This window comes from Schistocerca cancellata, chromosome 4 (genome assembly GCF_023864275.1).
Source record: "Schistocerca cancellata isolate TAMUIC-IGC-003103 chromosome 4, iqSchCanc2.1, whole genome shotgun sequence".
Classification (NCBI taxonomy): domain Eukaryota; kingdom Metazoa; phylum Arthropoda; class Insecta; order Orthoptera; family Acrididae; genus Schistocerca; species Schistocerca cancellata.
Genome location: NC_064629.1, coordinates 468,801,865 through 468,827,430, shown reverse-complemented (window position 1 = coordinate 468,827,430; position 25,566 = coordinate 468,801,865). Strand labels below are relative to the sequence as shown.

General features: G+C 46.7%; 1 protein-coding gene across 1 annotated transcript in view; it reads left to right on the top strand.

Moving 5' to 3' along the window:
- The window catches only part of LOC126183641 (uncharacterized), a 449,828-nt gene that overhangs the window by 343,073 nt on the left and 81,189 nt on the right, over positions 1 to 25,566 (top strand). Inside the window, exons 11-12 of the mRNA XM_049925781.1 lie at positions 3,317 to 3,603; positions 15,419 to 15,765. Of these exons, the coding sequence (XP_049781738.1) occupies positions 3,317 to 3,603; positions 15,419 to 15,765 (634 nt within the window). The remainder of the gene's footprint in view (positions 1 to 3,316; positions 3,604 to 15,418; positions 15,766 to 25,566) is intronic.

Here is a 25,566-nt window from a genome sequence, read left to right as displayed (position 1 = left end):
GAAAGAGCTATGATGTGCTTGGTGCACAGGGTGGTGATCGTACATAATGGTGGTCGGATGCAGTCGGCCGGAATCTTGACGACGAGTACGCTGGCGCTCATGTTCCCATGCAGCCAAACATCGGGCCACTGTTGAATCCAAATTCCCCACAAATCTGGATATCGTACGATTCGAACAGCCGTCCAAATGGAGACCCGTAATGAGACCCCTTCCAAACGCTGTAGAGTTCTGATAACGCTGTATCACACATGTACACGGAATTTCCGTGTCTATCAGTGACCAATCAGTATCTGACGCTCTTCACTCCCCTTACATACCCTAGCAGGTCTGATTACAAAATTAAACACGAACAACACTAATGTACTCTGATGGCCATTCTACCCGCCACTCCGGCCGCGGTGGCCGAGCGGTTCTAGGCGCTTCAGTACGGAACCGCGCGACTGCTACGGTCGCAGGTTCGAATCTTGCCTCGGGCATGGATGTGTGTGATGTCCTTAGGTTAGTTAGGTTTAAGTAGTTCTAAGTTCTAGGGGACTGATGACCTCAGATGTTAAGTCCAATAGTGCTCAGAGCCATTTGAATTTTCAACCCACCACAGAGAACTGCAACTATAATCATTGACATGCCTGTCAATGGTGTGTATCAATTGTATATATGTGTACGAAGTTGCGAGTTAATTGATATCCGATCACGTCTTGTAAGTAATTCACTTGTTTTATCAGGCAGTGTATACTGTATATGGAAGAGAGCGTACTGGAAAGTAATGGCTCTGAATTTTTTATTGTGTTCTCAATATCAGTTGAGGTATTACATGTCGTGCGTATTACTCGGTCGACTTCGTTGACGCAAGTTGCAACACTGTGCCGCTAGAGGGTTCCGAATCGTAGCGTGTAACATGGCGGTGTGTAACGATACTTTGTAGGTGTGTGAGAAACACAGTGCAGTAAGCGAGTTTCTAACCGCAGGAAACTTGCCAAAGAGTTCGTCCATTCGGCATTGATGGCCGGGAGGCCCCTTCCGGGGGAATTCGGCCGCAGAGTTGCAAGTCTTATTGCAGGTGACACCACATTGGGCGACTTGCGTGTCGGTGATGATGATAACACCACAACACCCAGTCCACGAGCGGAGAAAATCTCGAACCCGTCCGGGAATCGTACCCGGGCCCACTGCAAAGCAGGCAAGCACGTTACCACTCAGCTAAGCAGGTGGACTTCAGCATGACAATGCCAGATCACACTCCAGCGTTGCGACATCTGCAACAGTCTGACGGATTGGGTTCACTGGCATCGATCATTCTCCATACATACTTGGCCCCATCCACTTAGATAGTGATGAAACAGTACATTTAGAGATGAGGTTGTGGCTCCGTCAATAAAGTCAAGCATTCTACACTGATGGTATCAACTAACTGGTCCCTCGTAGGGAGAAATGTGTTCGTAACTATGTTGAGAAATAAATATATGCATGAAGAAGAAAGGTGTAGAAAGTTAATAAAGTTTAATTTAAAAAGCTTAAAGAGTTTTCGCATAAAAAGTTGGTAGAAATTACTTTTCAGCCACACTCGTAGAAATCAACATGTCGTTCTTGGCGGGGAGGAATCATCGTTCGAAGAGTGTTACAGGGCCATTACTGCTCACGAAGTACATAAATGTACAGGTGGATAACGTCAGAATATAAACGGCTGTTCACGGATGATTTTGCTGTGTATAGAAAAGTTGCAACGCCAGAAAACTGTAGCGAAATACAAGACGACTTGTAGCAGACAGACGGTGGCAAGTACTGGAAGTAGGCCCTCCAATACAAATAAACGCAACATGTTACTCATAAATAAGTGAAAAGGCCCCCGATTGTCTCATTATGGGACTGATGATCAATCGCTGTGGACATAACATCGGTAAAATATCTAACAGTATGCTTGCAGGACAACCTGAAGTGGAACAACCACATAAAGTTAGTTGTAGGTAAGCAGATGCCAAAGTGAGATTCATTGGAAGCATCCTACGGAAATGTAGTTCACTTGCAAAGAGGTAACGTATAAAACCCTCGTTCTATCAATTCTTCAGTACTGCTTGTCAGTCTCAGACCCTTAGCTGGTAGGATTAATAGAGGTATAGGGAAGATCCGATGGTGAGCAATACGTTTCGGCACGTTTCCTTCAATAAGCTCGACAGCGACACGGAGACGCTCATCAAGTTAAAATGGTTCAAATAGCTCTGAGCACTATGGGACTTAACATCTGAGGTCATCAGTCCCCTAGAACTTAGAACTACTTAACCATAACTAACCTAAGGACATCACACACATCCATGCCCGAGGCAGGATTCGAACCTGCGACCGTAGCGGTCGCGCGGTTCCAGACTGTAGCGCCTAGAACCGCTCGGCCTCCCCGGCCGGCATCAAGTTAAAGTGGTCAACGCTGACAGAGAGACGTTGTGAATCAAGGGAAAGCTTACTGTTACAATTACGAGAGCATACATCCTAAGAAAACTTGGGCAACATATCATTTCCCTCCACATACTTTTCACAAAATGACCATGATAGGAGAATACCAGAAAGTCGAACGCATAAGGAGACTTACCGGCTGTTGTTCTTCCCGCCATCGAATTTCAAACGGAATAGGAAAGGGGGAAATTGTAGCAGTACCCGCCACCATAGCCCATAAGGTTGCTTTCGAAGTCTTCATACATGTGTAGGCATAAGCATATCTTGCAAGGGGCAAACAATATCTGGCAATATCTGGCCAGTTGCACGCATCTCTTCTGATAAACTTGATGAAAACACACATGAGAGAAAAGCCTTATTTGTAAAAAAAGAAAAAAAAACCTTTCATGAGGAAAATACAAGTGTCAGAAATGTGTTTTAGCAAAGGAAACTGAGGGATTTGAAGTACGAATTGTTGGAGCATCTATCCCGTTTTGCCAGATTAGATACCGTCTGGCATTCATCTATTTCTATATCCAAAAATAAAGATAAATAAAAATGTTTATGAACAAATGAAGCGGCTACTGCAGGTTCCATGACCACACTGTGTTGATGGGAACCACTCATTGGAAAAGTATTGGTCAATCTGCATTGACCTAAAAGAGGGCTACATCGACAAAAGTAATTGAATTTTTGACATTTCACTACCAGGCTGAGTACGTTGTTTTTGCCTTGCCTTCGAATAACTTTTTTCATCCACATATCCAATATTAATTTTTGTATGACATAAAGTCAAATCCAATGCTTCTCAAATACACGGGGTGATGAAACCGTAAGGAAAGTGAGGGACGGAGGTCGTCCTAATCACGGTAGCGAGTGTGTACGTGTGTTGCAGGTTACTTCCGCGTGAACTACGCGCGCAACGTGCTGCAGTGGCGGCGGCTGAGCAGCCTGCTGGCGCGCGACGTGGAGGCGGTGCCGGCGGAGGGCCGCGCGCAGCTGCTCGACGACGCCTTCAGCCTGACAGCGGCGCAGCTGCTCGACTACCGCGTCGCGCTCGGGCTGGCCGCCTCCTTCCTCGAGAAGGACACGGCGCCCGGGCCCTGGGCCGTCGCCACCACCTATTTTGGAGACATTCTCGACCGCCTACGCTACAGACCTGGCATCATGCAGATCTTCTCGGTACTGGCTTCGTGATTTGAACATGTAACTTATCACAGTGAATAAACACTATCTGGTCCAAAATATCAGTACACCTATCAGCAGTCTTTATGGTGGCTTGAACTATGCCGGGAATAGTTTCAGTGAGGTGTCTGTACGTCTGTAGAGGAATGACAGCACATTCTTCCTCAAGAGCCGAAACCAGCGAGGGTAGTGATGTTTGACACTGGGGTCTGGAGCAAAGTCGACGTTCCAACTCGTCACAAATGGGTTCCAACTCGTCACAAAGGGGTTCCATTAGGGTCAGGTTGCGACTCTGGACAGGCCAGTTCATTTTAGCAATGTTGTTGTCCTCAAGCCATTGCCTCACAGATGCTACTTTAATGAACGGGTGCACTGTCCTGTTGATATATTGTCATGGTCGCCAAGCAGTTTCTCTACTTTAGACAGTCACGATTCTGTAAAATGTGTTCATATCCGCTGCATTTAGCGTTTCTTTAAGCGCAGTAAGGCGGCGACACCTTAACCCTGATGAACACCACCTCACCGTAACACCACCTCCTCTGTGCTTCCCCATTGGCACTGAACATAGTGGCAGGTAACGTTTTCCAGGCTTCTGCCAAACACAAACCCTTACATCGGATTGCAACAGGATGTGGCGTGATTCGTCACTCTAAATCACTCGCCTCCAGCCACCCTCCGTGCAGTGGCATCGCTCCTTACACTGCCTGTCGTGTTGCGTAGCAATGACTACAAAAATGTGTGGTTTATAAGGAGCTCCTCCACAATTGTACTTCATTCTTTTAACTCCCTAAGCACTCCATGGACTGCTGGTAGCACTCTGGAACTCAAAAGTGATTTCTTCCATTGATTTTTTTGCCGGCCAGTGTGGCCGAGCGGTTCTAGGCGCTACAGTCTGGAACCGCGCGATCACTACGGTCGCAGGTTCGAATCCTGCCTCGGGCATGGATGTGTGTGATGTCCTTAGGTTAGTTAGGTTTAAGTAGTTCTAAGTTCTATGGGACTGATGACCTCAGAAGTTAAGTCCCATAGTGCTCAGAGCCGTTTGAACCATCCATTGATTTTTTACAACCACCCTTCGCAACGCTGGATAGACCCTTTCCATCAGTACATGAGATCTGCCTGATCTTGCTTTAGCTGTTGCTGTTCATTCACGTTTCCATTGCCCAATCACATAATCAACAATAGACTTGGGTAGATGTAGAAGGACTGAAATGTCCTCGATGGGTCTGTCACTCAGGTGACTACCGATGACTAGTCCACGTACGAAGCCTGAGCTCCCTGATTGCCCAATTCTGATGTTACTGCTTCCGTACTGACAACACAATACACTCTGTCTCCCTTTCTACTGACAGCCACCTCTCGTGACATCTAGTGGCCAGTTCCGCACTACATACGGATGCTCGGATACTTTTGATCAGATATTGTTCTTGCACTAAAACTAAACCAATAATGGGTCGTCAACCACGGGCTGTGTGTGGCCCTTACCCTTTGTAGTGTGTCCCCGACCTACAGCTCTCTCTCTTTTCCCGAATTAATAGTATACAGAACGTCAATATAGGATATAGTGACCTCGCATGTCCAGAGCGGGATGCACAATGGTTCCCTATACTGTGGGTCAGGCTGTGTAGCAAGGTTTGCGGTAACACGCCCAACAGACGTCAACAATGAGCAATGTTCCATGGTAGCAGCGCTATAGCTGCAACAGTTGAAGTCATGTGATATGATTCCCTGGAAGATTCCAAGGGGTAGGTTCAACCCTCTAATTGGAAGTTTTTCCCTCCCTTCTTTCTCAGTGGCGCCTTTTCTTCGCCAAATGTGAGATTTGTTTATCAAATGTATCTTCTGAGTGTAGGTGACTGTAATGGTGTGTGTCATGTTTGTGTTGTATGGTTCTAAGAGAATAGAGAGAGTGAAACTCGGTACTGTCACTTAGTCTCCTCCTTTCGAGTAACACCAAGGGCATCTCCGGTTTCAGCGACTCCATCCGACGGACGGATCACCATCGACAATTTCGCATGCACTCTCTCTTCCCCTTTCCCGCCGAATAACGACCCTGAAAATTTCTTCCACCTCTAGGATTCGAAATGGCTTACCACCGAGTCGAGCGCCGCCGCAATAGCGTGCTTCAGCGACCTGGGCTACAGCCTTGAACAACGTTTATATATCCTGGCCCCTAGATGTGTGATTTTTTCATGAGGTAGGTTATCGTAACCCCTTTTTATCTATTCCGAGACCACATCCACCAAAAAAACGTACACATACCGTTTAATGACGTCATTCATGTAGATCGCAGCTGTCACAGTCTCCGTAGGAATTAAATGCATTGGCGCACGTCGTCCTAATTTGATTCTCTATCCAGATGAGAATACTGGCACAACAATATCGGCCTGTATCCACAAAGCTGGCACGGTTGTAACGTGTCCTAAGGGTGCACCAGACAGACGGACGGTGAGAAACCCTCTCCAGGCTAAACGGTGACTCGTCTCTGCAGAAGAAATGATCCCACTTTTCCCGGATTCATTCATGGTCGGCAAGACAACCGCACGTAATGTCATTCTTTCCTAAAACTGTACATCAACGTACGCAAGACGCAGTCAAGACCGCCACATCCAAGTACTTTTTTAAGCACTCTAAGCGGTCTCGTACTACCGTACCACGTATTTTCAGTTTAGACTGCACAATGCCCCCATTACGTAAAGTCTCTTCCCAGATCTCAGAGATACCTTAACATACGAAAGGGAGTGTTTATTTCTGATATCTGTGAAATTATGTAATGCGTTTTGCGCGTGTGTCTTCCTGAAACTCATAATGAACTTTACACCCTCCATTTCTGTTAATTCGTCTAGCCATTGAAAGCTATATTGTTTCTAAATCTTAGATTGGAAAATCTCATTGGCATGACTCATTTTGCTTGTGTTCTGCTGACCACTTACTTATACAACAGCGAGTGGTGAAGGTAATAGTCATCTTAAAAATTTTAATCACCCATTTCGCTTTCTTTAGAAACGAAGTTTAAATGATTCTTTATAGAATTCTGCATCCGCTATCATCTATAAATTTTGCTTCCATGTGCACGACGAGTCACTTCAAGCCCAAGTACATGTGGAGTAATACGCAATACGGACGTAATCGGCATCATTCCAGTATAGCGTCAGTGGAAAATCATTAAAGTGGATGACATCGTTGAGGCACTTCGGCGTGACACGGTAGAACGTTGTGAAGTAGAACGAAGACGCAATCTCGGGCCAAGAAAGGTTTTGCGGTTCTGGGAAGGTATAGGTTTTCTAAAAGCAAAATCCAATGGCTGAGCAAGATAGTAGGAACATCTAGGTAGATACGGTGGCACCTTTGGCCTAGCCGGCCGTTGTGGCCGAGCGGTTCTAGGCGCTTCAGTCCCGAACCGCGCGATTGCTACGGTCGCAGGTTCGAATCCTGCGTCTGGCTTGGATGTGTGTGATGTCCTTAGGTTAGTTAGGTTTAAGTAGTTCTCAGTTCTAGGGGGACTGATGACCTCAGATGTTAAGTCCTATAGTCCTCAGAGCCATTTGAACCATTTTGAACCTTTGGCCTCCAAAGCAACCTGTGAATACACTTAGGGACCAACAGACACAAATCCTAAGCTGTGCTCAATGAGAATTTATACTTTTATTCTATTCCATTTCCTTGAGGGCTGCTATAAAACGATATTGAGGTGGTGGTATAAATACTGCTGTCAGGAGGCTGATTATGCATCATTCCGAGTTAGTATGCCGTGTGAGAAGGACCGCGCCGCTCGGGCGAAGGGTGTGCGGATGGCTGTTCGGCGGGACATCCTTAGGCGACTGAGCCCTGCCCCGTCGGTGGCCCTATCTGTTTCAGTACCTCCAGCGGGTCTTCCCTGCCACATTCGACGACCACGACAAACTAATGGCATTCGCCTGGCAACAGGGGCTCCATAGTTTTACACACAATGCTGAGCCTCTGAAGCTCCTGAAGGTAGTTTTGCGCCACCTTCCCCTCAATGCATGGTACCTGAACACCTCAAATAAGGGCTGGTCAACATGGGCTTCGCAGTTTCCACAGTGGAACCCACGAAGTCTCCAAGAATGCACAGGAGCATGCCCCTGTTTCTCGTCGCCCTGGTTGACAACTGCAAGATCTTCAATGTCGACAGAATCGCCGACATCGATGTCTCGGTCGAGACACTTCGAGCCAAGGGCAAGAGATTGCATTGCTTTTCTTTCCAAGGACTCGACCATGTTTCCAAGAATTTTACCATGCCTATCCGCTGCGTCAAGTGCGTTGGGCATCATCAGAGCAAGAAGAAGAAAGGAGACCCGCTGCAGTGCTGCAGCTGTAGTGAAATCCATGTGGCTAGCTATAGGGGTTGCACTGTGTTCAAGATACACAACCGTGGCGGCAGGGTGGCACGCAATGTGCAGCCTGGAGTCAGCTACGCGTCTGTCGCCAAAGCACAGGTGACTGTCCAGCAATCCACCTCTCAGCATCGCGGACTCCATGGAGGACACCCTCCTGGGGCCCTTGCCCCACAACAGGCTGACTGTGCTACCCAGCACAATGCCACAGCCGTGTTGGCACAGCCTGCCTTCCCTGCTGCGACCACCCATGTCACATCTGCTGCTCAGGACTCCATCCTGCGACCATGCCAACCAATGGGGTTCCTGCAAACAAGCTCCGTTATCTACTGAAAATCCTTAATACAGTCATGTTACAGCTCCCAGCTCTAATCTCCGCTGTATCGACGGTCCTCCAGGTCGCCGTTGCCTCCATGTAGTAGATGGATAACGACAATATCTACAGCCTGAAGATCTGTGCTTTCAACACAAATAGTCCCGTCCCACAACAAGGAGAATTCAGGCAATTTCTCTGTGATGAGAAGCCTGGAATCGCTGTCAAGCCGGCGAACTTCTGCTGTTACCGGAAGGATAGACTGACTGCTGGTGGTGGCACCACTGTCTATGTCAAGACCTCTATCCGACACCACCAGGCGCACCTACCACAGCTGGCCACAATCGAAGCCACTGGTGTTCTGGTCCACACCACTGCTGGCAAGATCAGCTTCGTTGCGGCCTACCAGCTTCTGTGGAGGCTTCTTCAGAGTGCTGAAATTGACACACTGCTGGCGGTGGACAGGCGGATTTTCATTGGCGGGGACTTCAATGCAAAGTCCATGCAATGAAAATCTCGCCTTACCAATGACAGTGGACATCGCCTCCTGCGTTTTGCAGAGCAGAACGGCGCCAAAATCGTGGGGCCTTTCGACACCAACGATCTTCCCAGATCAATGGCAGCCCTTATGTCCTCGACGTCACCATCCTCAAGGCAGTCGACTGGTTTACGTCTGCCACAATGAGAACAGCCTTGTCATTGGGTCACATCCCCATGATCTTTGACACGGATGTGATCGGTCCAAGCTGGCTGCCCCTCCTACAGGAATGTTGACGTTGAACGATACCAGGATGAGGTGCTCACCCTCCTCTAACATGCACCAAACCCAATGGAAGAAGGAGCTGAGGCGACCCTCACCTTCCTCACTGCTGCACTGCTCTGAACAGCTGCCGCCACCACACCTGTCCACCCTCAACGACCATGAGACTTCTCCTGTCACCTGCCATCTCCCATCTTGACAGATATTGCTGCAAAAAATCGGCTGTTCCGTGAGTGGCAACTCATGCATCAACTGGCCACAAAACTCTTACTAAACCAACTGTGTTGCGAGATTAAGGCAGCTGTGGAGGCCCACCTGAACAGGGAGTGAGCTAACTTGGTCGCCACCCTCAACCCTGATGATGGCAGTGCATGACATGTCATGCACAGCTTCCTGCAGCGCAGACAATCCACCCCACCTCTGCTCGTCGACCAGGAACCCATCAGCGACCCTAACGCCAAAGCCAGTGTATTGGCTGACACCTTCCAAGCCAACTTCACGCCAGCAGAGTATGTCGTTGACGTGACCCATATATGCCTCATTGAGGAACGACTCCCCACCTTCCTGGCTGCCAGGAAGGAAGATGACATCATCACTCCGATCTCTGCTGAGGAGGTCACTTCACAACTTTGGACACTGAATGCCCAAAAGTCTGATAGCAGTGATGGCATCACTGGCACGCTCCTGCTGCACATACTGCCAGCAGTGCATGAAGGTATGATGGCCGTCTTCAATGAGATTCTACTTTTGGGGGTCTTCCCTTCTGTATGGAAGCACGTGGAAGTGGTGGCCATCCCAAAACTCAGCAAGGACCCATGATTGCCATCAAATTACTGGCCCATTAATCTGTTACCGGCCCTCTCGAAAGTATTCAAGAGGATCTATGTGAAGTGCCTTCTTCAGCTTGTCATCCAGGAACATCTCCACCTGAATGAAGTTTGGTTTTTGGGGTGGCCATGCCACTATTCACAAGCTGTTGTCTGATGGAGCGTACAATGGGGGCCCTGGAGATGAGGGAATACCTTGGGGCAGTATTCCTGAATGTCTCCCAAGCCTTTGAATCTGTGTGGCATGATGGCCTCATGTACAAACTCTCTATATATGGGGTCCCAACATAGCACGTGGTCCACATGAAGTCACAGTTCTCTGGCCACTCGTTCCACGTATAGGCTGACCAGTGGACATTTACCATCCAGCCTGTCCAAGCTGGGATGACTCAGGGGTCCATTCTGGGCCCTCTGCTCTACTCCCTCTATATGGCTGATGTGTCGCAGGTGGACAAGGTGGAGTTAGCTCTCTGTGCTGATGGCACTACCCCGTTCACCCACAGCATGAACGCTCACACCATGGAACGCCACCTGGAACTCAACTGTGAGGCACTGGGGGCTTGGTCCACTAAGTGGCACCTCAAGTTCAATCCTGCCAAGAGCAAGGTGGTCACTCAGCTAAGAAGAAGATACTGCAGGACCTTGCACAACTCACCATCACAGGACGATCCATATCATGGACCAAGATTGCAGAACCGAATGAGGTGGCGCAGTGGTTAGCACACTGGACTCGCATTCGGGAGGACGACAGTTCAATCCCGTGTCCAGACATCCAAATTTAGGTTTTCTGTGATTTCCCTAGATCACTTCAGGCAAATGCTAGGATGGTTCCTTTGAAAGAACACGGCCGATTTCCTTCCCCATCCTTCCATAATCCGAGCTTGTGCTCTGTCTCTAATGACCTCGTTGTCGACGGGACGTTAAACACTAATCTCCTCCTCCAAGACTGCAGTTTACCTTGGCGTCACCTCTCGTGGCGCCCTCGCATTCTTTGGATTAGGGAGGTGGCTACAGGGCGCCTCTGTGCCCTATACCTTATGCTGAATATGGGGTCGACCCTGCCTCCTTACCATGGCATTATGCTGTAGCTCACACTGATATGCCCAGTGCTGGAGTACACGGCCATTGTGTGAGGCAATGCCGTTGAGTCTAAGACAGCCACCCTACAAAGGGTCCAAAACAGGGCGCTTATACTCGCCCTGCGCCTACCCAGGACTTATCCCATGCAACAACTACATGAAGACGCCAGCATCCAGCTGCTGAAGGACCGCTTCCGGTCCACAGCATGTAAGTTCTACGAAAAAGTGGGCGAATCCCGCAACGGTCTCATTAGGGACCTGGGCCACCAACCACACCATCTACCAACAACACGTTGGCTGCGGGAGTGATCCGCTTCCCAGCAGATTCAGGACAAACCCAAATCAACTGTTAGGACCCTCAATCTGTCAGGTCACAAACCCAATCCCATCAGGTACTGCAAGAACAGCACACTGTGCTTAGCCTGCTCCAGGCCGAGCTAAGGAAGCTCGTCCAGCTGCTGCATCTGCTGATTATGCGCCTCTTGAAAGGTGGTGATTGTCTGAGGACTTGGTCATGGCTAGCTGCTGACGGTTCTCTGTTGGCACAGATCATTGAGTAAGGCAGTCAGTCCTCTTGGAACAGTGCGCTGCAGTTACAGGCACTGTCTGAATCATTACTTTTTCCACAACTCTGGTGGATCACTAACAGTTTTATTCTCTCACAAGAGACGTATCATATGTTGAGCACCCACATTCTTCATAGAGCCTGTTACGATGGTTGTGGCCAGACAAGTTACGTGACTACCACGTGGTATGTCTATATCGTAGATTCCTGAGTATGTGTGCAGTCCAGTAGCTCACATCAGAGCTAAAGTTCTTTCATGTCAACATAATCGCAACACAAAGTCTCACTTATGTTCTATCCTAACTGTTTCTGTCTACAAAATTAAAACATTCAGAAACTTCTCTGTCGCTGCTGTTCACCTCTGGAACAAGCTACCTCGCATTCGGCTCAATAGTCAATGCCATGTTATTTTTAAGAAAAAGCTTTTCCTTTTGTCGTCATAACTTTTTCCTAAAAGTGAATGCAAATGGTTAGTTTTTCCCTGTCAACAGTACAACAAAGGCCTCCACCTTTTCTCTTCGTTCCTCTGTCACGCCACTTTTTCCCCTCATTACCTGTTTCTACTACGTTTCTCTTTCCCTCTTTTGCCCATCCCTTCTCTCACGCCTATTGCTGCCAGCGCCCTCAGATAAAATCTATCTGATTCTAATCTGCCATTGTTTTTCTACGTTTCATGAACATATATCAGCTCCGCCTGTTTCTACTTTAGCTGCTACTGCGTTCCATTATTCGTGTTGTACACTGCTTGACAAAAAAGTGAAGCACTCGGAAGACATGGTCAGTGTAACTTCCTGCACGTACACAGCATCGATGGACATGTAAATGATTTGAGTTGCAATTCGCGGTGACAGGTAGAATGTCCACCAGTGTGCATTGTTTCCCACATATAATGTTACCAGACCTGGTAGGATATATAAGGACGGTCGACAGCGTTATGAACACTTCACAGATTTCGAAAGGGGGCCTCATTTTAGGTCTTCATTTGGCCGGATGGTCCAATCGTGCAGCATCCAGATTTATGGAACATTCGAAACTGGCACTGGCCGATTGTCGGACTGCAGGGTAATCTGAGGTAGGTACACTCGTCGCCAAGGTTCCTGTCGTCCACGCGTGGCCACAAGGAAGGATCGCCATACTGTGCACTGCGCTTCTGCACTACCGTAGAATACCATCGTCTGAGAGTATGCGGCGACCTGGGGTGAGGCCCCATTGTTCCAAAATTTTGGAGAGGCATAGCTCGGAGTTACTTCTCGCGTCATGGTGTGGGAAGGCATCGAGTAAGACTTCAGGTCACGGCTGGTAATGATTGACGGAACTCTGACGGCGCCATGCTTCGTCACGGACACCCTGGGCCCTCACGCGTTATCTCTAATGAGGCAGTATCGTGGTGTCTTTCTTCAGCAGGACGTAGTTTCTCCACACATTACACGAGCCTCTGTGAACTGCCTGCGTAATGTTGAGCTACTCCCATATCCAGCAAGATGGCCATATCTGTCCTCCACAGGACAGGACAGGATCAGCTCGGACGTCAACCCCGTCCCACTGCCAGTACTGAGGCTATCAAAGATCAGTTACAACAGTTGTGGGCCAGTTAGCCTCAGGAGAGAACACAGCAGCTTTCTGACACCCTTCCCAACCGAATCAGTCCATGCATCCAGGCCTGAGGTAGTCTCGTCATACTGCTAAGTGGGCTCATACTGCCAAATTCTTGAAAATTTGACTCGATATTGTAATCAATGAAATAACGTCACGTATCCTCTCAATCTATTTCGTTTCCTCCTCCCATTCTGAGCGTTTCGTTTCTTGTTTGGCGTGTAATAACTTCTAACTGTTGTATCCGATGTTACTTGTAAGTCTCTTTGTAAAATCTATGTCATTACATGAATAAAATGTTAAATAAGCTCACAGGAAAAAAAAATTAGTCACTCCTAGAGAAATCATTACAAACATTATTTAATACCACGTAATTCCGCCCCAGAACATAATAACCGTCTGGATTCAAGAAAATTATGTACGTTGCATTCATGTTAAGCAGCTCGTTGAGGATTTGATCGAGCAGTTCCACCAATTCGTGGGGATACTGACGTTGGCGTTTTAGCAACATGTCCCACAGATTTTCTAAAGGGTTCAAGTCAGGTAATTTTGCAGGCCAGTCGAGATGTAATAGGGTGGAGAGTGTTCAGAAAACTGGATACATATTCCTTCAGCCCTATAAAATTTGCTGTTGTCATCTTGAAAAATAGTGGTGAGCAGAGGCCTGTTGCGAGGTGATCAACTCCACACGTTCACTGATGCATGCAGTTCCAATGTTACACCACTGTTTGTAGACACGATGAACAGTCGCCCGCGAAACAGCAATAGATCCATTAACTTCATGAACCGTATGGCAATGGGCACGGCCAAACTCGAATGGCTCTTTTTGCCTCTCTGTCACCGTCTTTACATATACCTATGTTTACATACAATGTCCGCTTGAAACCTGAATGTCACACCGATCGTTACTACCTAGATTAGCTATTTTTGGTACACTACATAAGTGACGTAGTAAATGGCACGATTACCGGTAGTATTGGTAGCACTGGCAGGGAAGGAAAGGAAACATAAATGAATGTGTAAGAGAGAAACTGGAAACCGATAATTTCTCTTTGCTTTTTGCTCGTTGGTTTATTTGTTTTGCACGTAACTAGAACGGCACATCATTCAGTCTTAGTCCATTGTGTACACCCTTGCAGAATATAAATTGCATTTTATAAGCAATAAAAATTAGTAGCTCGCGTAACTTATGTGCTGTATGTAACCAAAGCAATTACTTTTGATGTAAGTTCAGTTCACATGCAAAAATATACAAAATGTGTAATTATTGTTGCTATTTTGCAGACAATAGAACGTTCTTTATCATGATAAAGTTATTATTTATAAATGGAAGACGGCCGCTGTGGCCGAGCGGTTCTAGGCGCTTCAGTCCGGAACCGCGCTGCCGCTACGGTCGCAGGTTCGAATCCAGCCTCAGGCATGGATGTATGTGATGTCCTTAGGTTAGCTAGGTTTAAGTAGTTCTAAGTTTAGCGGACTGATGACCTCAGATGTTAAGTCCCATAGTGCTTAGAGCCATCTGTACCATATAAATGGAAAGTTGCTTATGAATAATAGAAACAGGTTTTATATAAGTCTGAGGAAGTATTAAAGCGATGTTTGATATTGTTGTTTTGTGTTTTCTTTTTGTTTTACCTTATCGTTGACGAAACTGTGTTTTCTAGCACTATATGATAAATCTGTATTGTTTCCTTTATTTTTTCTGTAACATCCTTTTTTTTCGCATTATAAACCAACAATTTTCGAATAAACCTTAATTAAACATTGACAATTTCAGTTTTTCTATAACTACTGTTTATTATTGAGTAACAGACAGGACGAAAATGTTCCTTAGGTTACTCAGTCCTTTATGAGTCCTTTCTCAGTTTCTAGACTGGTCATCGCTTCTCGTTTTCAGTGGAACCTAGTAAGACACTGATCGCATATGTAAAGAGAGAGTTAGGAGGTAACGCCCCATATGTATGCAACCCACCTGACATGCAAGTAACGTGGGTATCAACTTAACTGACCAAAGCTACCAAGAAAATTACTGCAGCCTACGCTTACTTGTGGTAGACTACGGTAGTTTTGCAACTCTACTACTGCCTTATGCTAATGTAGAGGCAGTGCACGTGCTGTTGAGCATGTGACTGCGCCATCTGTGAAGGCTTAACGATTCGTCTGTGTGTGCACACGTGGGTGACCAACTTTTGTCTGGTGATATTATGTAGAATGCCTGGTTGGATGTAAGAAAGGACCCGATGGCCCTCTTCTGGCCCAGATAAAAATAAATAAATAAATAAATAAATAAAGGAAAACTGTCGTACATATTCTGTCGTAGACGTTCCTGAGGCGGCTGATAAGGCAGCCGCTGCTGCAGTCGTTGCAAGCTGGCCCCGAGCAGCACCCTCTGCGCCTACTGAAGAAGTCGCTGTCGACGTGGGCGTGCATGCGGCTGTCCATGTGCCCCGATTCGTACTCCTCGCCGCTGCCCAGACGGGAGGAGAGTCTGGACGAGCTGGAGGTGGACCCCGACCTGGTGGGCGCCATTATGTGCGGCGCGCAGCGCGGCCCCGGGCCCCTGGCGGCCATCGTCCGCGACGCGCTCAGCCGCGAGGCCGCGCCGCCGCTGCACGACCAGGCCATCAGCGCCGTCGCCTGCTCCGGGAACGCCACCGTCATCTACAAGTAGGCACTTCACCGTCGCTTCTGTTTCATCTTCCACGTCTATACAGCGGCGAGCAAAGGAATCAGATATCCGGGAGGTGGACAAATATATGGAAAATATGGAAGCGCATCGAGAGATGCATGCTTAAACATAAATGCGAATCCTAGCGAAGCCTGCAGGATGTACTGCTGTATTTGGCCACTAACGACAACTGTGCGATCTCCTCAATACGTTGCAAGTTTCAGCCGTTGTTAGAACAGTGTTCTGTGTAGTTGTGGGTGCACTGTGACTAAACTAAGCGATTTCGAACACGGGGCAAATTCATGGTGCTCGTGTGCTGGGCGCTTCCATAACCGATGGAGCCGAAGCGGAAAAACATCATCCGCTAAGTCACAACGCGGATAAAATTGTGTGTTGTCTAATCGCGGAGGACAGTCACTGAAGGAGGTTGTGACAAAAAAAGTAAGAGAACGGCAGCCGCAGAAGTGACTGTAGAACTGAAGGTCACACTCGTGAACCCTGTCAGCACCTAAATAGTCCGAAGGGAGCTCCATAATCTGCGAATTGCGAGACGAGCTGCAATCCCAAAGGCACCAATTAGTGCCCGTAACAGGAAAACGTAGTGACGAAACATTAAAACCTAGACTATAGAACAATAGAGGAAAGTCATTTGATCGAATGAGTCTTGCTTGAAGGTCTCTCGGGCATGCAGCCGGGTTGACTGGTCGTTGTAGAACGAATTTTCGACAGCGTAACGTGCCATCATCATCAGGTTACTCCTGTTGACTGAAGTCCTAGGCCGGCGGGTGGTGTGGTATATATCCCTGTCGCCTCTCCCCTCCACTGACTACGCGTGTGGACCGAGGGATGTGCAGGCCGCGGTGGTGGGGGTAGCTTACGCTGACGAGATGACTGATGGGCGTCAGTACGCGTGCCGCCCACCGGCGGGTGTGGTGCCCCGTTTCCGCTGCTCCTGCAGAACTTTTATTGCTGGATTCCACGCTTTGCTGAGTTGAAATCCGTTGTCCTTGTTAATAAGGTTCTCGTGCAGCCGGATTTCAATTTCTTCCTTGTATACACAGTCCCAAAAGCGGGATGTGTTGTGCAGGACTTCTGTGTTCTCGTATTTCATACGATGATTTGTCTCGAGGCAATGTTCTGCGATTGCAGATTTTGTAGGTTGTTGGAGATCGGTGTGCCGTATGTGTTCAATACACCTTTCCTCAACCGTGCGAATGGTTTGCCCTACATATGCTTTCCCACACTCGCACGGTATGAAATAAACTCCAGATTTCCGGAGTCCTAAATCGTCCTTCACTGTTCCTACAAGGGACTTGATCTTTGGCGGCGGGCGGTAGACGCATTTGATGTTATGACGTCCTAGAATCCTGCCTATTTTTCCAGATACGTTGCCCGCGTATGGTATGTAGGCTGTCGCTTTCGGTGGATCATCATCAGGTGTCGGCTGTGGTGAGGTCTTCTGCTTGACGGCGCGTCGAATTTGGCGGTCACTATAGCCGTTCTTCTGGAACACATCCTTGAGGTGGTCTAGTTCCGGTTTTAAGCTTTCTTCGTCGGAGATCACACGAGCTCTGTGAACCAATATACACTCCTGGAAATTGAAATAAGAACACCGTGAATTCATTGTCCCAGGAAGGGGAAACTTTATTGACACATTCCTGGGGTCAGATACATCACATGATCACACTGACAGAACCACAGGCACATAGACACAGGCAACAGAGTATGCACAATGTCGGCACTAGTACAGTGTATATCCACCTTTCGCAGCAATGCAGGCTGCTATTCTCCCATGGAGACGATCGTAGAGATGCTGGATGTAGTCCTGTGGAACGGCTTGCCATGCCATTTCCACCTGGCGCCTCAGTTGGACCAGCGTTCGTGCTGGACGTGCAGACCGCGTGAGACGACGCTTCATCCAGTCCCAAACATGCTCAATGGGGGACAGACCCGGAGATCGTGCTGGCCAGGGTAGTTGACTTACACCTTCTAGAGCACGTTGGGTGGCACGGGATACATGCGGACGTGCATTGTCCTGTTGGAACAGCAAGTTCCCTTGCCGGTCTAGGAATGGTAGAACGATGGGTTCGATGACGGTTTGGATGTACCGTGCACTATTCAATGTCCCCTCGACGATCGCCAGTGGTGTACGGCCAGTGTAGGAGATCGCTCCCCACACCATGATGCCGGGTGTTGGCCCTGTGTGCCTCGGTCGTATGCAGTCCTGATTGTGGCGCTCACCTGCACGGCGCCAAACACGCATACGACCATCATTGGCACCAAGGCAGAGGCGACTCTCATCGCTAAAGACGACACGTCTCCATTCGTCCCTCCATTCACGCCTGTCGCGACACCACTGGAGGCGGGCTGCACGATGTTGGGGCGTGAGCGGAAGACGGCCTAACGGTGTGCGGGACCGTAGCCCAGCTTCATGGAGACGGTTGCGAATGGTCCTCGCCGATACCCCAGGAGCAACAGTGTCCCTAATTTGCTGGGAAGTGGCGGTGCGGTCCCCTACGGCACTGCGTAGGATCCTACGGTCTTGGCGTGCATCCGTGCGTCGCTGCGGTCCGGTCCCAGGTCGACGGGCACGTGCACCTTCCGCCGACCACTGGCGACAACATCGATGTACTGTGGAGACCTTACGCCCCACGTGTTGAGCAATTCGGCGGTACGTCCACCCGGCCTCCCGCATGCCCACTATACGCCCTCGCTCAAAGTCCGTCAAGTGCACATACGGTTCACGTCCACGCTGTCGCGGCATGCTACCAGTGTTAAAGACTGCGATGGAGCTCCGTATGCCACGGCAAACTGGCTGACACTGACGGCGGCGGTGCACAAATGCTGCGCAGCTAGCGCCATTCGACGGCCAACACCGCGGTTCCTGGTGTGTCCGCTGTGCCGTGCGTGTGATCATTGCTTGTACAGCCCTCTCGCAGTGTCCGGAGCAAGTATGGTGGGTCTGACACACCGGTGTCAATGTGTTCTTTTTTCCATTTCCAGGAGTGTATTTAGTACTCCTTCCCTTTGTGACGGGTGATAACAGCTGGAGGCGTGAAGGTACAGATCCATGTGGGTTGTTTTCCGGTAGACGCTGTGTCCCAGTGTTCCATCATGCTTTTTCCGTACCCATCCAAGAATGGTAGCTGCCCGTTTTTCTTCACCTCCACCTCCATGGTGAACTGAATTTGGGGGTGGATAGAGTTCAGATGTTGTATGAACAGTTGGAGCTTCTGTTCCCCGTGAGGCCAAATGACGAATGTGTCGTCAGTCAACAGGAGTAACCTGATGATGATGGCACGTTACGCCGTCGAAAATTCGTTCTGCAACGACCACTCAACCCGGCTGCATGCCCTAGAGACCTCCAAGCATCTCATTCGCCGGGAAAATCTACGAACACACGAATGAGTCTTGTTTCACACTATTCCCAACTTCTGGCCCAGTTTGTCCCAAGAGTGAAACGTGGCGGGGCTTTGGTGATGACTTGGGTAGCCATACCGTGATATGCAGTTGGTCAATGGTTACTCTGCGAGGCCGCATTACTGTGAAGGTTTATGTGACTATGCTGTGTCCTTAGAAAACAGAGCCTTTATTCACACAGCTCGTATCCTTCAGGACTGGTTTTGTGAGCACGAGGATGAATTGTCGCATCTCCTCCGACCCCCACAGTCGCAAGGTCTCAATATTATTGAGCCTTCGTGCTCTACTTTGGAACTTTGGAGGGAAGGGCGCGTGAACTCTATCCACCTCCATCATCGTTCCCTGAACTTTCCACTATTTTGCAGGAAGAATGGTAAAACATTGCCGTGAAAAATATACAGGACCTGCGTTTATCCATTCCGAGACGACTGGAAGCCGCCGTTTTGAATGCCTACGGTTTTCCTAAACAATATTAAGGATGATATTTTTTATTCCATATTTTTGTCAACCCCTCTATGCGCCAGACAAAGAACGATGGTTAAAGTTTAACGTCTAGTCGATGATGAGATCATAAGATTTGCAATAGCGTATTTTTTCCGCTCGTTTCGGGCACTAGTTTCCATAGCAGTTAATTATCTCGTTCAGGTTTTAATTCGGAGAATGATTTTACACACATCAAGTGCACTGTACGAAATCACCACAGAATTTCGTGTCACTGAGGCCGAATCAGACGTTTGGTGTCTTACCCACGTAAGATGCGACACGTTCCCTCGCAGGCGAGGATTTATTATTCGTCACTAACCATAAGTAGAATTATAGTTGGTTTTTGGAAGCATGACAATTGAGTGTTTCTGCAGAAGTTCCTGAGGGTTTCTGAAGTGGCACACGCAGGGTTTGACGCAGAGGAACTAAAGCTCAGGTAGACAATGAGAAGCAAGTTTATTGAAATGAGAGTAAAACTTCTGTTCTCCTTCTACGGCGTGCACTTACACACCACAAGAATTAGTTCTTAATTCAGTCTGTCTTTATAATAGGTGAGGGAAGTAAACCCGTCTGTAATCTCTCTCTCTCTCTCTCTCTCTCTCTCTCTCTCTCTCTGTGTGTGCCAGCCAGAATACAAAGTCCCATAGGTGCTGTAGAGGCCAAGTCTCAGGGTACCTCGATCATGATTGCAGGTGGCTCCACATACAGTCAGAGGCAAACATCCCAGGCATGTAGACAGGCGTCGGATGAGTGGTTGCGGTAATATTCCAGGAAATCTTCTCATTGAGGAACCACGGCAATGATTGGTGTAAAGACGACAAAGCTCACCCATGGAGAACTGACTAGCCGTTCTTTGTTTCTTTATTTTATTCCATCCCCCTCGCCTCATTTGGGCTGTCAGCAGTACATTCACACACTCTTCAAGCAAGAGACAAACTAACAGAGATGAAGGGAAAACAGAAACATAATGGAGTTATTTGTAAATGAATTTAAAATTTTTAAAGCAAAAATTTAGGGAAGTTTTATACATGAGACATGACTTTCTTCATTTTTTGTTAAATCAGTAATAATAAACGTTAAATAAGCGAAGAACAAAAAGAGTATATTTAAAAACATTTTAAAAAGGAACAAAACACTGATGTTAAAAAGAAGCGCTTCACTGTCATTAAAACTGGAAGGACCTGCTCTGCGATCGGTAGTCCATTGCTGCAGAGGAAAAAGTTTGTCATTAAGGTAGTTAGAAGGGTGGTGGTATAAGGATGGTGGACTGGTGTGTAGTACCGATGAGACTAGAATGGCTGTTGGCATATAAGAAAGGGTGATTAGATGGGTGTATTGGTGAGGCTTAAATTTGAAGGGGAAAAGGAGGTAGGAAAATATGGGGAGGGTAGGGAGAGGGAGCCCTGATAAGGTGGGATGTGTGGGTGGATTTAAAGTTAGCAGGAGGGGTAAATATCGGGATGGGGTTCATGATCAGGAAGGGGGACACATTAGAAATTTCTTTCGAAGAGTATGTGGAGGATTTGTAGGTGTAGGTTGGTGGGAAGTGTCAGTAGAGTGTATGAGGACTGGAAAAAAGGTGGGAAACTATGGGTTTATTGGTGACAAGTTTAGGGATGGTGTAATTTATTCAGAGGTAATCATTGTGAGTGAGGACAGGCGGGAATTTGGTGAGCCTGTAGTTTGAAAAGGAGATGCTAGTAGGAGGCATCAGTAGAAAGTTTGTGAAGTTTAAGAAAAAGTACGATTTTGGAGGTTTCCCACAATTCAGGATAGTAACCTGTGGGGAGGATAGTGGTATAAAGGGTCACAAAGGTGCCTAGAAAGGAGGCAGGATATTTTTTGAGGTGATGATTGATAATGCAGTCGTGATCAGGGATATGCTGCATTTTCTGTGAGGTGTATCTGTGTTTCTGTGGTGTATCGAGAGGTTGTAACAATGGAAAATTGTACTGAAATGCATGAGGATCTGCAGCGAATTGACGCATGGTGCAGGGAATGGCAGTTGCATCTCAATGTAGACAAGTGTAATGTGCTGCAAATACATAGAAAGAAAGATCCCTTATCATTTAGCTACAAAATAGCAGGTCAGCAACTGGAAGTAGCTAATTCCATAAATTATCTGGGAGTACGCATTAGGAGTGATTTAAAATGGAATCATCATATAAAGTTGATCGTCGGTAAAGCCGATTCCAGACTGAGATTCATTGGAAGAATCCTAAGGAAATGCAATCCGAAAACAAAGGAAGTAGGTTACAGTACGCTTGTTCGCCCACTGCTTGAATACTGCTCAGCGGTGTGGGATCCGTACCAGATAGGGTTGATAGAAGAGATAGAGAAGATCGAACGGAGAGCAGCGTGCTTCATTACAGGATCATTTAGTAATCGCGAAAGCGTTACGGAGATGATAGATAAACTCCAGTTGTAGACTCTGCAGGAGAGATGCTCAGTAACTCAGTACGGGCTTTTGTTAAAGTTTTGAGAACATACCTTCACCGAAGAGTCAAGCAGTATATTGCTCCCTCCTACGTATATCTCGCGAAGAGACCATGAGGATAAAATCAGAGAGATTAGAGCCCACACAGAAGCATACAGACAATCCTTCTTTCCACGAACAATACGAGACTGGAATAGAAGGGAGAACCGATAGAGGTACTCAGGGTACCCTCCGCCACACATCGTCAGGTGGCTTGCGGAGTATGGATGTAGATGTAGAAGTAGATGTACTTGCTTTATTTCATGTGGTGTGATTGGGATGTTTAATTCTGTTGGTAGTATACTGCCAAAGTACTGGAACCTGTTAGACAGGGGCGTAACTGTGGTATTTGTGCATATGTGAATGCTAGGGTATAGGGAGTAATCAAAGTGAGTGTCATCAGGGATTGAGAAGAAGTCAGAGAGATAGGATACAAAATGGTCAGCTTTGCTCAGGTTATCCGATGAGGAATTGTTGTTGTTAAGTAGGGGGAAGTGGGGATGGAATCTGATCACCTCTTGCCATGCACCTGCTTAAATACTGTTGAAGTGCTAGGATATGGTGAGATCTATTTACAAGCATGTGATGTTATGGAAGCGAGTAGGTCCACATTGACTGCACTCTCATGGAGCGATACCACTGCCACCTGTTGGTGAGGAGTGCACTTGGAACTGCACTCGCTGTGTTCATCTTTGTAGCCCTAGTGACTTCTGGCATAGGCCAACCTCGGTGCAGTGCTGTTATGCTGGAAGGCTATGAGCCCCATCATGACAGTTTCCATGACATCATCAAAAATATGTAAACACATTATAATGCAATGCTATACCTTGCAAGGGTATGTGGCTGAAAGGCCAAATTTTTAACAATTAATGGGGTTTCTATGGGCTTAAGAAAACAAGGAGTCAGGCCCAAGAAGTGTGACATTCCAAGCATCCTTTTGCATGCAAAGTGGAGGTGATGACTTCTTTGGAATGTTTTAGTTATTTGTGTGTTACTTTACAGCAGCAGCTATGTTAAGTCACAGGGCAAGTAGCTAGCAAGATAAGGCTTCAATCAAAGGAAGGTGCCTGAACGAATTATGTTTATTATGTACATGAAAATATATCTATCTGTCTTTTGCAATTGAGGGCTTATTTGCCTTCCAGCTACACAATGGGCCTAGGAGATGATCTTGACCTTGTTTTCAATGTCATTGATAAGTTAAAGGGTATCAGGTTACACTTCTAGTGTCAAATTACAAGGCAACTCCCCCCCCCCTCTCCCCCCCTCTCCTCCCTCCCCCCCCTCCCTCCAAGAGGGTTCGAGATCCTCATCCCCCTTTCTAATCCTTTTCTAACTGAGTTCTATGCACTGTAGTGAGACAGTCAGATTTGTTGGGGGTTAGGGTATGGGTATTTGCTACAAATAGTAACAAATTAATTTTGGTATTATTCTAATTGTGTGAGTTTTGTCATTCTAGGTCTATACACTGTAGTGAGAGGAGCTACAGCTTCAGAGATTTCCTACTTAATAAAATGGTGGTAAGAGTTAACATAATTTATGAGGTAAGACACTTTTATGTTACAATCTGTGTATAAAGTAATGACATCATGGCATATTCTGCAAAGTGCCGTCCAATATTAACTTAATTTATTATGTAAGATACTTTGACAGTGCCATGTGTGGCTGAATTACTATAACTTTACCAAATTTTTTACATTACTAGTGTGTGTGTATTTGTGATGTAAGACACTTTGACAATGCACTGTGAGACTGTGGTGCTGCTAAGATACACACTGTAATCACATCATGGGATATTCAGCAAAATTGTGGAAAATTTTGAAATACTTGTCTAGTAATGTGAAAAACTCCAACATATTCACTACAAAGCATGACTAGTAGTGGTACAGGGTACCGTCAACCATGCACTGTACAATGCTTACAGAGTATGTATGTAGATGTAGATGTAGAGGGTTCCCAAATTTTGTTCTTATGAATTATTATATTTTTGCATTTCAAATTCTGCAACTAGCACAGCACAATAAATAAACTATTGCTATGAGGGAATATCACTGCATTACTATTATGTACCATCATGCTTTGTTGAAATAAATGGCATAGGTACTCCACCTCCCACAGCTATTTACATTTTTACACTGATTTTCCCCTAAATACCCATGTTTCCATTTTAAGACATAAATAAATACAATGTTTAACCATTACTACTGCTCATTATTCTAAGCAGTTACAGCAATGCATTATTTATTTAACAACAAATACACCCTTGCTTATACCATCTGCAGGCATGCTGCAGAATGATCACGTCCCTCCATTATGGTTTACTGGTGTTTTGTATCGGTGATGAGAGATGGCCACCCTCTGAAGCACTCGGGAAGGTCCCCACAGCCAATGAGAATCCCCTCTCCCTTTCTCTCTGGACCAATAAGAGTCAAGCTCCCCCTCCTGCTTTTATTGCTAGAGCAAATGAGTGAGTGGTGTCATTCTTATTCAGTTCACCTTATAGAGAAGATAATCATTAAGCACCAGCAGAAAAACCAGTATTCCAAAACACAGATGTAAATTCAAGACACTTGACTGCTTAATAAAAGTACACCAGGTATTATTTAACAACAATTGTCCACTTGCTAAGTACAAACTCTACACTATCCCTACATTATTAATATGTGACACCATAATGTTAAAAACAGTGGCATAAACAGTCCAATGAACAAACACCCACCACTATTTACATTATTTTGACTGACTATGTCACACTATTTCAAGAATATGCACATAAATAATTAACGGATTAAGTAACACACTGCAACAAATAAAACTAATGTCGCTGTTCGCTTGCCATCACAGTACCACATCATCGTTGCTGCCTCACATATGGTGTGCTCTATGCCACGGTCACTCCTATCTGAGAATTCCAACACCCCTCTACCTCACATATATGGAGTGTCTAGCTGGGGAAGATACCACCATGCCAATATTTGCATCTGACAGGCTTCAACTAGTGGTTGCTCTCAATAACAGTGAAGCATTCCTCCAGCAAGTGCAGAAAGCACATCTGCCTGCCTCCTCCAAACAACACTCACACCACTGCTTAAAAAATGCCCATCCAGCAGCACCACCTATGCAATGGAGATTAGAACAGCATGCACACTATCAGAAGTTGTGAGCAGACACAGTATCCAAGTAGCAGTAAAAGTGATAGAAAGATTTGTTATTACATGAATGTCTAAATACTGAAAGTATTTTCAGCAATGAGTCATTATTAAAATTATTACATCTCAAATGACTAATCATCCATCACTGTGCTATTCCTTAGTTATTTACTTGTGATTTCTACATGCAGCAAAGAACCACTATAGGTTTTCATCCCTCTTTGAATATGAATACCCATACAGTCTTTCAGGATAATCTAGCATGTAGTTTT